Raw genomic sequence first — 12,733 nt, 5'->3', positions numbered from 1 at the left:
AGCTAACTGATTTTTTATGACATTAAAGTTAGAGCAGTCACTTAACTATTTTTTAATTGTTTTTAACAAATAAATTTGATCCGAAAAATTATTTTAAAAAAATTGAATTTTCAATTTTTTTTAATTTCCACATGTCAATTTTTTTTGCCATCATTTATTTGTTACAAAATTTGTTAAATTATCAAATATCTGCTAAGTTGATTTTCATTAACAATTTCAGTGAAACTGAAATTACTTATCATAAAAATATTTTAAAAAGATTTATTTTAAATAAAACTCATCAGTTTAAAAATAAAAAATATAAGATTTGCAGCTTCCTTACCGTAATGTGATAAGAAATAATTTTTGTTTTTCCTCGGGTATTAGCTCTCCACGTCAAACTGTTTAAACAGAGACGTAATGCTGTAATGCATAACGTGGATCGAAAAAAACATACTTATATATTCAAAAATATGTAACCTTTATTTTTGATGAGCTCATATATAAATATAAATAATGGTTTATCTTTTTGACAACAGTTTTAGTGAAATCGACAGAAATTATCACATTTATATAAATATTTAAAATAATAACAATGGCTAGAAATATTTTGTCAACTAGTTTGACAAATGCATTTTTTAATATTAATCTACAAGTAATGATAATATTTATAAAAACTTATATATTTATAAACCATATACTGTTTAATTGCAATTAAATTATTTATGATTTCAGATTTTATGCCGTGGTATAACATTTTTTCTAAATGTGTTTATTATTCGACATGTTGGTGAAAAAGTACTTGGTGTTATGAATGTCAGGCTCCTTCTACTGGAGTCTGTCATATTTATGATATGTCGAGAACCTTTTTTAAAAGCTTGTCTAACCGATGCATCAGCTCATAATTGGGCTCAAGTTGTCAACATGTTCTGGATACTGTAAGAATAAATATTATTTTACTCTATAATATTTTTTAAAAATATTCTTGTCATATTAAATTAATTTCAGAGTACTAATTTGGTCGGCGATATCAATTTTTTTTGGATTTATATGGCTGTATGTACTATCAACAGTTGAAGACTTACCATTATATTACGATTTTGCAGTTTATGCTGTAGTTATTTCCTGTATTATTTATTTCTTTTCCTTAATAATACAATTAGTATTGAGTACATTTCTTTTTGTACGGTGTAAGGTAAATTTTTTTTTCATCATTTAGTTTTAGACTAATTTATTAAATTTAGACTGATTTATTAAATTAAACAAAAATTGATATTTTTAATTGAATTATAGATTGCAATAGAAACTGTTACAATCGTGCTTCGTACAGTAATATTTGTTCTAATAGTTTTATATCAACCTGACAGTGCATTGCTGGCTTTTGGTGTTGCCCAAATAGTTGCGACATTATTTTACACAATAACTCCTTACATTTATATTAATTGGTACATTAAAAATAATCTAAAGCGGACTAATAATAATGATGATCATCAATCAACGTCAAGTCGGGATAAGCAAGAAAATAGAAACAATTCTAAAAATGTTAATGAGGATTTTCCTTTTAAATCTGTAGCTGAATTTTTCCCATCACAACTAGAAAATAAGGTATTAAAGAGAAAAATAATTGAATTAAATTAAAAATTACACTGAAAATATTATTACAGGAATCGAAATTCGATAAAAATCTCGTGAAACTCACTTGGAGTTTCTTCAAGCAAAGTTTTACAATGCTATGTCTAGCTGAAGGTGAAAAAATCATTATGACGATATGGCCATTATTGTCATTTGCAGAACAGGTAAGAAATAAGTAGCAAATACTTGAATAGATTAAACTAGCAACCTTGCAGTCACTATGTGACTGCCGTGACTTGTGAACTATAAATAAATAAAATTTTGCTTTATTAGATAATGACTTTTGTTAAATTGCACTGTACTTTCTTAAATATTGACGTTTTTAAAGATATAAGCTCATCTCGATGTTACACTCGTCAAGAGCTTTCATCTGAGTACCCACATGCATTTTGATACATTTTTCATATATACATAAATATATAACATATATAAATATATGAAAAATTGATGTGGGTACTCAAATGAAAGATCTCGATTAGTGTAATGTAGGAGTGAGCTTATATCTTTAAAAATATCAATAGTTTACAAGACACAAGGTCGTTTCTGAATTATGTTAAATTGCACTGTACTTTCTTAACTATCGATGTTTTTAAAGATATAAGCTCATCCCGATGTTACACTCATCAAGAGCTTTCATTTGAGTACCCACATGCATTTTTGATATATTTTTCATAAATACATATATATAATATATATAAATATATGAAAAAATGATATGGGTACTTAAATGAAAGGTTTTGAAGAGTGTAATGTCGGGATGAGCTTATATCTTTAAAAATGTCAATATTTCACAAGATACAAGATCGTTCCTTAACTTAATTATATTAAATTGCACTGTACTTTCTTAACTATTGACATTTTTAAAGATATAAGCTCATCCCGACATTACACTCATCAAAACCTTTCATTTGAGTACCAACATGCATTTTGATATATTTTTCATATATACATGTATATAATATATGTAAATATATGAAAAATTGATGTGGGTACTCAAATGAAAGGTCCCAATGAGTGTAATGTCGGGGTGAGCTTATATCTTTAAAAATGTCAATAGTTCACAAGATACAAGCTAATTTCTTAATTATGTATCAAGAGATAGAGCATTTTCGAATGCAGCCTAAATACTTATAACAAATTGACTATCGGTGAAAATGATATGAAATTTGAAAAGGCATAAATTCAAATCAAGACCTTTGCAATGACACAAAATTTCACTGAAGAAACCAATTTTATCATATGACTATCCTTGACACAAAACTTTTCTTATTTTCTTAATAATATAGATAATTAAAATTTTTTCAGGGTACCTATGATATTGTAAGCAATCTTGGATCTCTGCCTGCAAGATTTATATTTCGACCTGTTGAAGAAAGTGCATACTTCTATTTTACACAAACAATAAAAAGAAATGAGCCATTGACACAACAAGACCCTGTACGTGAAATCAAAATTAAATGATTATTTTTACTATAAGATTATAATTTATCAATTAAATTGTTGACGATGCTTCGATAACAGGTAAAAGTTCGAGAAAGTGTTGATGTATTGAAGCATTTGACGTCCTGTTTGACATCGTTTGGTTTAGTAGTTTTAGTATTCGGTCAATATTATTCATCAACTCTACTTTGGTTATACGGTGGAGACAAACTGACTAATGATCTTCCTATTCTTCTGATGAGAGTCCACAGTATTTCCATATTATTATTGGCAATAAATGGAATAACAGAATGTTATACAAATGCGACAGCGGACAATGATATAATTAATAGATATTATATTTATTTTTTCCAATCAATCGCATTTTTTGTCACGTCATATACATTTACTAGATGGCTGGGTCCAGTTGGTTTGATATTTGGAAACTGTGTAAATATGATAATTAGAATTTATTATTCAATTATATTTATTACCCAAAGACACATGCTATTGAAGAACTATAAACCACTACGTGGATTAATACCCACAAAATTCTTCTTTTTATCTCTCAGCATTTCAATTTTCATCACTGGTTTATCTCATGTAAGTGTTTTTATTATTAAAAAATTCACTTGACTGACATCTAATGAAATAACATAATTTTTTTATTTTTTTCAGTCTTATTACTTCCCTAACTACAAATTTTTACATGTTTTTATTGGAGGTATAATGTTCTGTATAGTATTATTATCATGGGGATACGAGAACCGAGATTTACTTCAATTAGCTATCAACAAGTGGAAGCACAAAAATACTGAAGAGCAAGCGAAAAAAATTAATTAAATATACTATCCAAAAACTACACAGAAAGAAAAATTTCTTGACTGGAGAAAAAAATTCTTGTCTCAAGAAAATTTTCGGGTGCCTGAAAAAAGCCCAAAGTTGTGTTGGCCGAAGTAAAAATTTTTCTTGTAATTCTATTCTTGGTGGAAGTAATTTTTTCTTAATTCAAATTATCATAAATACTTGATACAATAAATTTTTATATTTCATCAAGATTTTTAGATTATTTTTGGGAAGCAGCGCTACTTACTTCAGCTGAGAAAAAATTTTCTCACCTTGAGAAAATTTTTCTCTTGAATATTTGATACTCATTTTATATTATTTTAGCGTGCAATTATACATATTGAATGAAAAAAAATGATTCAATATTATTTGGTCTTCCCATTTGACATGTTAATCAATACAAATATTAATGAAAATTTACTTCTATCTTTATATTTAATTTTTTGGAGCAAGAGAGAAATTTTCTCAAGACAAGAAAATTTACTTCTGTCAAGAACTAAATTTTTTGAAGCAAGAGGCTGAATTTTCTCAAAACAAGATTTTCTTTACTTAAATAAATTTTCTTGGATCAAGATACGTATTTCTTAAAGCCAGAGAATTAATTTTGTTGGAATAAGTGAAATTTCTTGTCAAAAAAAAATTTTTTTTTGCTCAAGAAAATAATTAGGAAGAAAAATATTTTCTTGGCTCAAGTGAATCTTTTTTTCTGTGTGTACATTCAAATTTCACTCACTATGTACAAATAAAAAAATATATATGTAAATATAATTATAAATTTTAGTTTTTATTTTGTAAATTTACAAAATATTTTTTATTTCTTGTGATGACGCTTTTTTACACGTGATGCGAATGATATTAAAACACTTATCTTATTCACAAAACATAATTTTAAATAAAATTATTCAATAATATTTAAACAACTTGATTTAATTGGAAATCGATTCAAGGTAAAAGACCCAGTTATTGACACTAGTTGTTTGACACCTGCAATTTTATTCTAATTAAAAAAATAAAATCTTAAAAAAACAATTTTTTTTTAATTTATAATTCAAAAATTATATTTATTAATTTATTAGAGTTGATTTTTTTTTTTAATTAAAATAAAATTGCAAGTGTCAATAACTAGGCCAGTGTCAATAACTGGGTCTTTTATCTTAGTATATATTAAAAAAAAATATAAATTAATTAAATACAATTAAAATTTTTAAATAATTGATGAAAGTCGAGGAAACGGATTTTGTTTAGAAATAACAAGTTTTTTATGTTGATGTGAAATATATCCTTTGATCTTGCCTTCATATATTAAATTAGCTACTAGACATTCAGTTTCATCCATATCAACATCTTCGACTCCATAAATCTCCAAAGCTGTTAATAAATTACTGACTGGTATTTGATGAGTATTTAAAGCCAACCAAACTTTTTTAAAAAGATTTCTGTAAGCCAACAACTTTAGTTTTTCGACTATTAAATAAATACCAGCACCAATGAAAAAACTTTCATGCTCAGTCATTACTGTTTCCAACTTCCGCAAATCTCCTTTTTTCACAGCTTCTACTAAATCCCAAAATTCCATGAGATTGTATTTTTCTAGCAGGCTTTTTTTCGGCATAAAGCCCAATAACATTTTAACAGGTATTAAATAAGTAAGTATTAATCTTTTATTCTTAGCTGACTGTTTATGACAATGTTCAAAAGCAAACGTCAAATACTCATCAGCAGATCTGTAATTGCTATCAAACATAGCATTTCTTCCGACGAAAAATTTGTATGTTACTCTTTGAGCTAATGGAAAGTGATCTTTATAAATTGATGAATCAATAGCTCTTATAAGCGGTTTGCATAAGTGAAGTTTGTTGATACGAAAATAAACTTTGAGTAACTGATTAACAAGTGCCAACATTCCCCAACGTTTTGTATCTTCTTCAGAACTTCGATTATCTGCAGCGCAAACTCGAAAACATCCCATTAAACATTCAGCACATTTTTCTAATACTTCTCCAGGTTTAGTGTTTTTACTTTTTGTATTCTCAGCTTGTATAGCCAATAATCTGAGTTCTAAGCACACGACATTCATCACGGGTAACATCCAGTTATCATCTTTTTGTAGTTGGAGAATTCTTGTTAAACTTTGTACAACTGAACTTTGATAATTGTATGAAGTCCGTGGGTCGTCTTTACTTGCCGAAGACAGAGTTCTAAAAATAATAGAATAAAGTTTTTAATTACTTAAATAAATTATAATATTAAAGTTAGCCGACGTTTTTAATTTTTTGATTATTTTTCATTTATTAAATTAAAACTAAAAAATATTTTTTTAAAATTGCACTTATAGTTTTTAAAGTTTTTTACAAATGAAAATTTTTTTTTATTTTTCTGTAATGATTTTTTCAATAAAAAAAATTCTAAAAATTTTTAGATGTCGACTAACTTAATTTTCATGAATAAATTTTTAATTAATAACGATTAATATATTAATAGTTAATTATTATTACTTTAGATGAAGCATAACGAGATCATCAAAAGGCGCTGAAAGATGTTCCATAGCCTTGGTTATCGCTGTTTCAGTTTTGAGATGAGGAATAGTTGTATGACTATGTCGCAGTGACAGTAAATCCTATTCATAAAAACAATAATTCAATAAATTAATAAAGCTAATAAAAAATATAAATTAATCAAGAAGTTAGAACAAAAAATTTTTGTAAACAATCCTGATTATAAAATTCAGAAAATATTGTTTTTTTATGACATTAAAGTTAGCAGTCCTTAACAATTTTTTAATTTTATTTATTTAAAAAATTAGTTCCAAAAAATTATTTTTAGAAAATTGCATTTTTAATTTCTAAAAATTTCTTCATGTCAATTTTTTTTGCCATAATTTATTATAAAATTTAAAAAATTATTAAATATCTGCTAAATTAATTTTCATTGTTTTTTATGAAAATTAAGTTAGCTAACATTTAAAAATTTTTATAATTTTTTACTGAAAAAAATTATTACAAACATTAAAAAAAAAAATTTGACATAGAAAATTTGAAAAACTATAAGTGCAATTTAAAAAAAAATATTTTTTAGGTCTAATTTAATAAATTAAGCAAAATCAAAAAATTAAAAAAGTCAGTTAACTTTATTATTATTTGTTTTTTTAGCAAAAACATATTAGTAAAATATTTTTTTTCATTCTAATTTTCTTAACTTATTTTTAAACATTAATAATTAATGTAATTTAGCTAATTAATATGATTACTTACTGCTAATGTTTCACCATCCTGATTGAGCCACACTTTTCGTAACTAAAAAATATTTTATTGGTAAGTTTTATTTAAAAAAAAAAAAAAAAAAAATTACACTTATATTTACCTGCATTATGTAGGAATCCATGTCGTATAAAATTATTTTTTTAACTATCTTTACAATATTTTTATTAAGGTTAAGATGTAATTATTTTTGTTTACAATTACAGTTGCTTCTTCTTATAGTCAAGCTGTAAGGAAATTTACCGAAAGATTCCGATTTAACGAGTAAAACTTACGTGATTGGTGAATTTTTTTTCCCTTCCTATTAGTAGTTACTTATAGTTTATACTATATTCATGTTTATAGATGGCGACAAAGTGATTGGTGACATGTGTATGCAATTGTCGGTTTCCGAAAGTTGTTTATATTTCTCAATTAGAAAATAATTATTATTCACGTTATTTCAAAGTTTACTTTTCACAATGACACCCGACGAAGATCTAAATAAATTAGAAGAAACTCGTAAGAACTTACTGGACAAGGCTATTGAGCTTCGAGATCAACTGAAGGAATATTTCGAGTCTTCTCGGAGTCAAAAAAAATCAGTTAATTTAAATGAGTTAGTATTCTTCTTTTACAAAAATTACAACAATTATAATGAAAATTAATTTAGCAGACATTTAATAATTTTAAGAAATTTTTTAACAATAAATTATAGCAAAAAAAATTTGACATGTAGAGATTTAAAAAAATTAAAAATGCAATTTTTTAAAACAAATTTGTTGATTAAAAAAAAAAATTAAAAAATAGTTGAGACTGCTAACTTTAATATCATACAATTATAATGAGTATTAAATAATTAATTAATTGAATTTATTCTTTTAACAGAATAATTACCAAACAAAAACCAATTCCTACCGAGAACTCAGATGAAATGAAAAATATAGCACAAATAAAAGAAATGACACAAACCGTAGTTGGGATTAACTATCGAAATGTTAATAAAAAATGGTTAGGAGATAAAATTTGGCAATATAAAGCTACTGTAGAAATGAAAGAACTTCAATTCAAACTTGAAGTAACGATTGATCAACAGGTTACTTATTTTTTTAAACCAGTAAGTCTGAATTATAATTTTTGTCTGCTATAATTTAATTATTTTCATAGGAGCAAGGTGTTAATGAAATTCTCGACATAACATGCCATTTAAAAGAAACTGAAATTGGGTATCTTCAAGAAATATCACCATGGGTATTAGCTCTGACTAAAATAAAAAATCTTTCGTTTCTTATGTCGGGTAATAAATTTTTACAAATTAATTTTATTATAATTTATATAAAATGACTTTTTGTGAAAATTAATTAAGCAGATATTTGATAATTTAATTAAAATTAATTTTTAGAATCTTTTTGACAAATAAATGTGGCGAAAAAATGAAAAAAAAAATTGACATGAAGAAATTTAAAAAAATTAAAAATGCAATTTTTTAAAAATAATTTTTTCGAACAAGTTTGTTTTTGAAAAAAATAAAAAAATGGTCAAGTGACTGCTAACTTTAATGTCCTGATAATTTATGACACTGAAGTTAGCAGACGTCAAAAAAATTTTGATTTTTTTTATTAATTAAATTACAACTAAAAAGATATTTTTAAAAAATTTCACTTATAGTTTTTCAAGTTTTTTACATGTGAAATTTTTTTTTTATTGTTTAATTGAAATTTTTTCAATAAAATATTTATAAAAATTTTGAATGTCGGCTAACTACATTTTCATGATAATTTTAAGAATTTTTTTAACAAATAAATTAAAAAAAAAAAATTGACGTAGAAATTTAAAAAAATTAAAAATGCAATTTTTAAAAAATAATTTTTTGAAACAAATTTATTTATTTAAAAAAAGCTAAAAAATAATCAAGTGACTGTTAACTTTAATGTCATTTTTTTTCTGTAAACAGTTTTCAGTGATTACAGTCACCAATGTAGCTTAAGAAAAAAAATTCTAAAAAAATTGAAAAATAAGAATATAGTAACGATAGAAAATGGTCAAGATGAAAGAGGTGGACTTATAGCTTGTCTTCATTTATCAAAATCTGCAGACAAAGTTTATGCTAAATTTTTATGGCGAACACAATTAACTCCTAGAACTGAAACAATCGATCACATATTTACAATTGAAGAAATTGACGATGGTAATGATTAAAGTGTATACATATTTAAATTGTATTGAAACATACTTGTCATTAATAAATTATGTTACAGGATTTCTGGAAGCAAATCGACAATTGATGAAAAATTTGTGCAAAAAAACACAGAAAAAAGATAAGTTAGAAGAATTATGGAATAATTTATGTGTAGCTATTGACGAATATTCTGCATCAAAAGAATAATTATGATAATTTTATTACTTTAATATTACTTTTGTATTTAAATAAAAAATATATTACTACAAATTATCAAATTGTTGCTCATTCGTTCTAGTATAACAAAGCTTTAGATTTTTATTTCTTTCAGTTTACGATCAAGTATTGTTATCAATAGTCACATACTTAGTTTTTATCAACAGTTTGTTTTTTTAACTAGATATTTCGTTAGACACCGGTATTCTCCCCAGTGGCGCAATTGGTTAGCGCACGGTACTTATAAGACAGTGATTTCGTGAGCAATGCCGGGGTTGTGAGTTCGAGCCTCACCTGGGGAATTTTTTTAATCTTTCAATTTCAAATTAATCGTTATTTAAAAAACTAATTATTATAATTAGGTTGATCAGACCACAAACGCAATTTTGACAATTAATTCACACTTAACTGATAAGTTTCGTCGGAGATCCCTACTTCTTCAGGCAATCTTAAAATACATACATCAAATAAATAAATTATATTCCAATAAAACATGTTAAATATACAAATTGTCACATAAGTCTTTAAATTCCATCATTACAATAAATATATAAAATAATTAAATATTTCATAAAACAGATTACAAAATTGAATCTTAACGTAGCAAAATAAAGTGTGAATTAATTGTCTCAACATTGCGTTTGTGGTCTGACCAACCTGATTAAGAGAGAGTTCAAGGGATCGTGATTTTTTTTTCTCTTATAGAGGTTTCTCACTAATCCGAGTTTCTAGATTACAGAGGTGCAAATAATATTTATCAACTGTAGTTAGCATTATAAATTAGTTAATTTAGTTGATTATGAGTACTTCAAACAATAAAGAAAACAAAAACACATACAGTTCCTGAAAAATAAATAATGAGTCTCGCATTGCCAGTGTTAAATTGTCGCTTAAAGAAAAGCTCTCAGTTATAGAGGTCGGCGAGAAAAACAACTGTCACTTATACAGATTTTTGTTTGTATCATAATTATATATTCCCTTGGATCTGATTAAAACAATTATGGATATTTAAATAAATAAATATTATCATAATAATTATATTGAAATTACTGTGATAAAATAAAAAAATGTATCTTAATTATTACCAATGAGCTTTTTAATATTTTTCAGTAACTTCAAATCAAACACTATTTACAATAAAGAAAATTGTTACTTAATTAGATTGCTCTGCTTTTTGAGAGTCTTCATTTTGTTTTAATGCGGCTTTTTTTTCTTCTTCTTCAGTTTTCCTTCTACTTCTCCAAGCATTGATATATGTGATCGGACTGATAGGTAAAAATCCGGACAGCCCCAGAAGCTGCTCCATTGATTTTGATAATGAAACATTTCCCTGACCGAGCCAGTATTGTATTCTCTCTAAATTAAGAGATACTAATCTTTCATTGTATTGATTTGCCATTGGATCAAAAGTACCTAATTGTTCAATCGGTGGCTGACGTTGTTCTAATACTGTCTAAAATTAGATAATTAATATAAAGATAAATAATTAATCCTGAATTAAGATTTAAATATCGTATAGATGATTGTAATATTTACAGGCTGAACGACAATGTGATAAAATGGTCGGTTAGCACATCCATATCTTGCAAGACGTATTGTTTTTCGTTGAAAATCAAAACTGAGCCCTGTACCAGATGCAGGATGTAGTGGATATCGTGGCATGTTTTATTATCTAATATTGTCACTGATCGATAATAATTAATAAATAAATAATTTTATATTACAAAATACAGAACACGTTTTAGGTTAACCGGATTCGTTTTTATTTTATTTAATAAGAAAAGATGCGCATGCGCTTTTTTAATAATTTACTTAGCCCGAAATTGGCCGAAAGATATATGTTCTAACTAATATGAAGCTTCGAGAGTCTTCGGTTTTCGTTGAAACTAATAATACTGAAGTTAGCCGTCAGCTGTCAATTTTTAAAATTCTTTTAACAAATCAGATACAATAAAAAATGCTTCTACAAATTTTCACTTATAATTTTTATTTATTTTCACATGTGGAATTTTTTAATTAAATTTTTTTTATAATAATTTAATTGCTATAAAATTCTAAAAAAATTTCATGACATTAAAGTATAATACCAAAGCCGACGTTTATAATTTGTTTTTTTTTTCAATAATTAAATTAATAGAATAAAAAAATATTTTTTAAAAATTGCGCTTACAGATTTTCAAGTTTTTTATAAATAAAAATTGAAAAAAAAATTTTTTTGTAATAATTTTTTCAATAAAAAAAATTCTAAATATTTTCAGATGTCGGCTAACTTAATTTTCATCATTAAAGTCAGCCGTCTCTTATCAATTTTTATAAAAATAAAGTTAGCCGACATCTAAAAATTTTTACTATTTTTTTTATTAAAGAATTATTACAAAAAATTAAAAAAAATTTTTCGTTTATTAAAAACTTCAAAAACTATAAGTGCAGTTGTTTAAAAATATTTTTTAGTTATAATTTAATAAATTAAGCAAAATAAAAAAAATAAAAAATGTCGGCTAACTTTATTATTATACAATTTTTTAATTTTATTTAACAAAAAAATTTGTTCTAAAAAATTCTTTTTAAAAAATTGCATGTTTAATTATTAAAATTTCTACTTGTCAATTTTTTTCCTAATTTTTCTTTGCCATAATTTATTTGATATAAAATTCATGAAAATTGTTAGTCGACATCTAAAAATTTTTAGAATTTTTTTTTATTGAAAAAACTATTACAAAAAAATAAAAAAAAATTTCATTTGTAAAAACTTTGAAAAACTGTAAGTGCAATTTTTTAAAAATATTATTTGTTCTAATTTAATTATTGAAAAAAAATTTTTAAAATTAAAAACTTCGGCTAACTTTAGTATATAAAATTCTTAATATTATTAAATATATGCTAAATTAATTTTCATAAATTTTTTCAAAAGAATTATTTTTAAAAAATTGCATTTTTTAATTATTAAAATTTCTACTGGTCAATTTTTTTTCCTAATTTTTCTTTGTCATAATTTATTTGATATAAAATTCATGAAAATTAAGTTAGCCGACATCTAAAAATTTTTAGAATTTTTTTTTATTGAAAAAACTATTACAAAAAAATAAAAAAAAATTTCATTTGTAAAAATTTTGAAAAACTGTAAGTGCAATTTTTTAAAAATATTATTTGTTCTAATTTAATTATTGAAAAAAAATTTTTTAAATTAAAAACTTCGGCTAACTTTAGTATATAAAATTCTTAATAT

The 12,733-nt window shown here is 24.6% G+C and overlaps 4 protein-coding genes and 1 non-coding gene across 6 annotated transcripts; 3 read left to right on the top strand and 2 right to left on the bottom strand.

Moving 5' to 3' along the window:
• The first annotated feature begins 371 nt into the window (after positions 1–371).
• On the top strand, positions 372–3,932 carry LOC123264514 (protein RFT1 homolog). The gene is made up of 8 exons (XM_044727795.1): positions 372–634; positions 715–917; positions 988–1,174; positions 1,273–1,584; positions 1,644–1,775; positions 2,917–3,048; positions 3,133–3,633; positions 3,709–3,932. The coding sequence occupies exons 1-8, from the start codon at positions 575–577 to the stop codon at positions 3,871–3,873; spliced, it is 1,692 nt and encodes a 563-aa protein (XP_044583730.1). The 5' UTR covers positions 372–574; the 3' UTR covers positions 3,874–3,932.
• Positions 3,933–5,014: 1,082 nt separating this feature from the next.
• LOC123264585 (PCI domain-containing protein 2) lies at positions 5,015–7,406 on the bottom strand. The gene is made up of 4 exons (XM_044727912.1): positions 7,237–7,406; positions 7,128–7,169; positions 6,372–6,493; positions 5,015–6,074 (listed from the first exon to the last, which is right to left on the bottom strand). Exons 1-4 carry the CDS (start codon positions 7,255–7,257, stop codon positions 5,081–5,083), a joined length of 1,179 nt encoding a protein of 392 aa, XP_044583847.1. The 5' UTR covers positions 7,258–7,406; the 3' UTR covers positions 5,015–5,080.
• A 77-nt stretch (positions 7,407–7,483) lies between these two features.
• Positions 7,484–9,564, top strand: LOC123264588. Its single transcript, XM_044727915.1, has 5 exons — positions 7,484–7,731; positions 8,001–8,208; positions 8,280–8,409; positions 9,067–9,300; positions 9,371–9,564. Exons 1-5 carry the CDS (start codon positions 7,595–7,597, stop codon positions 9,496–9,498), a joined length of 837 nt encoding a protein of 278 aa, XP_044583850.1. The 5' UTR covers positions 7,484–7,594; the 3' UTR covers positions 9,499–9,564.
• A 151-nt stretch (positions 9,565–9,715) lies between these two features.
• Trnai-uau lies at positions 9,716–9,809 on the top strand. Its single transcript has 2 exons — positions 9,716–9,753; positions 9,774–9,809. It is a non-coding gene; the product is annotated as a tRNA-Ile (tRNA).
• A 772-nt stretch (positions 9,810–10,581) lies between these two features.
• On the bottom strand, positions 10,582–11,388 carry LOC123264592 (probable 28S ribosomal protein S16, mitochondrial). 2 transcript variants are annotated; one of them, XM_044727922.1, is made up of 3 exons: positions 11,322–11,388; positions 11,044–11,191; positions 10,582–10,960 (listed from the first exon to the last, which is right to left on the bottom strand). In XM_044727922.1, exons 2-3 carry the CDS (start codon positions 11,167–11,169, stop codon positions 10,661–10,663), a joined length of 426 nt encoding a protein of 141 aa, XP_044583857.1. In that variant the 5' UTR covers positions 11,170–11,191; positions 11,322–11,388; the 3' UTR covers positions 10,582–10,660. The 2 variants fall into 2 exon arrangements, with proteins under 2 accessions (XP_044583857.1, XP_044583856.1); XM_044727921.1 differs by lacking the exon at positions 11,322–11,388 and having other exon boundaries at positions 11,044–11,293.
• Between the last annotated feature and the right edge of the window lie 1,345 nt (positions 11,389–12,733).

This window comes from Cotesia glomerata, linkage group LG5 (assembly GCF_020080835.1).
Source record: "Cotesia glomerata isolate CgM1 linkage group LG5, MPM_Cglom_v2.3, whole genome shotgun sequence".
NCBI lineage: Eukaryota > Metazoa > Arthropoda > Insecta > Hymenoptera > Braconidae > Cotesia > Cotesia glomerata.
Note: the sequence above shows the minus strand (reverse complement) of the source record. Positions and strands in the feature narration are given on the sequence as shown.

Coding starts and splice junctions, on each gene's coding strand:
- LOC123264514 (XM_044727795.1), top strand. CDS start 575: ATGGCTAGAAATATTTTGTCAACTAGTTTGACAAATGCATTTTTTAAT. Junction 1,585..1,643: donor CATCACAACTAGAAAATAAG/GTATTAAAGAGA, acceptor ATATTATTACAG/GAATCGAAATTCGATAAAAA. Junction 1,776..2,916: donor TATTGTCATTTGCAGAACAG/GTAAGAAATAAG, acceptor AAATTTTTTCAG/GGTACCTATGATATTGTAAG.
- LOC123264585 (XM_044727912.1), bottom strand. CDS start 7,257: ATGGATTCCTACATAATGCAG. Junction 7,170..7,236: donor TGGATTCCTACATAATGCAG/GTAAATATAAGT, acceptor AATATTTTTTAG/TTACGAAAAGTGTGGCTCAA. Junction 6,075..6,371: donor CTCGTTATGCTTCATCTAAA/GTAATAATAATT, acceptor TATTATTTTTAG/AACTCTGTCTTCGGCAAGTA.
- LOC123264588 (XM_044727915.1), top strand. CDS start 7,595: ATGACACCCGACGAAGATCTAAATAAATTAGAAGAAACTCGTAAGAAC. Junction 8,209..8,279: donor AAGTAACGATTGATCAACAG/GTTACTTATTTT, acceptor TTATTTTCATAG/GAGCAAGGTGTTAATGAAAT. Junction 9,301..9,370: donor AATTGAAGAAATTGACGATG/GTAATGATTAAA, acceptor ATTATGTTACAG/GATTTCTGGAAGCAAATCGA.
- LOC123264592 (XM_044727922.1), bottom strand. CDS start 11,169: ATGCCACGATATCCACTACATCCTGCATCTGGTACAGGGCTCAGTTTT. Junction 10,961..11,043: donor ATCACATTGTCGTTCAGCCT/GTAAATATTACA, acceptor ATCTAATTTTAG/ACAGTATTAGAACAACGTCA.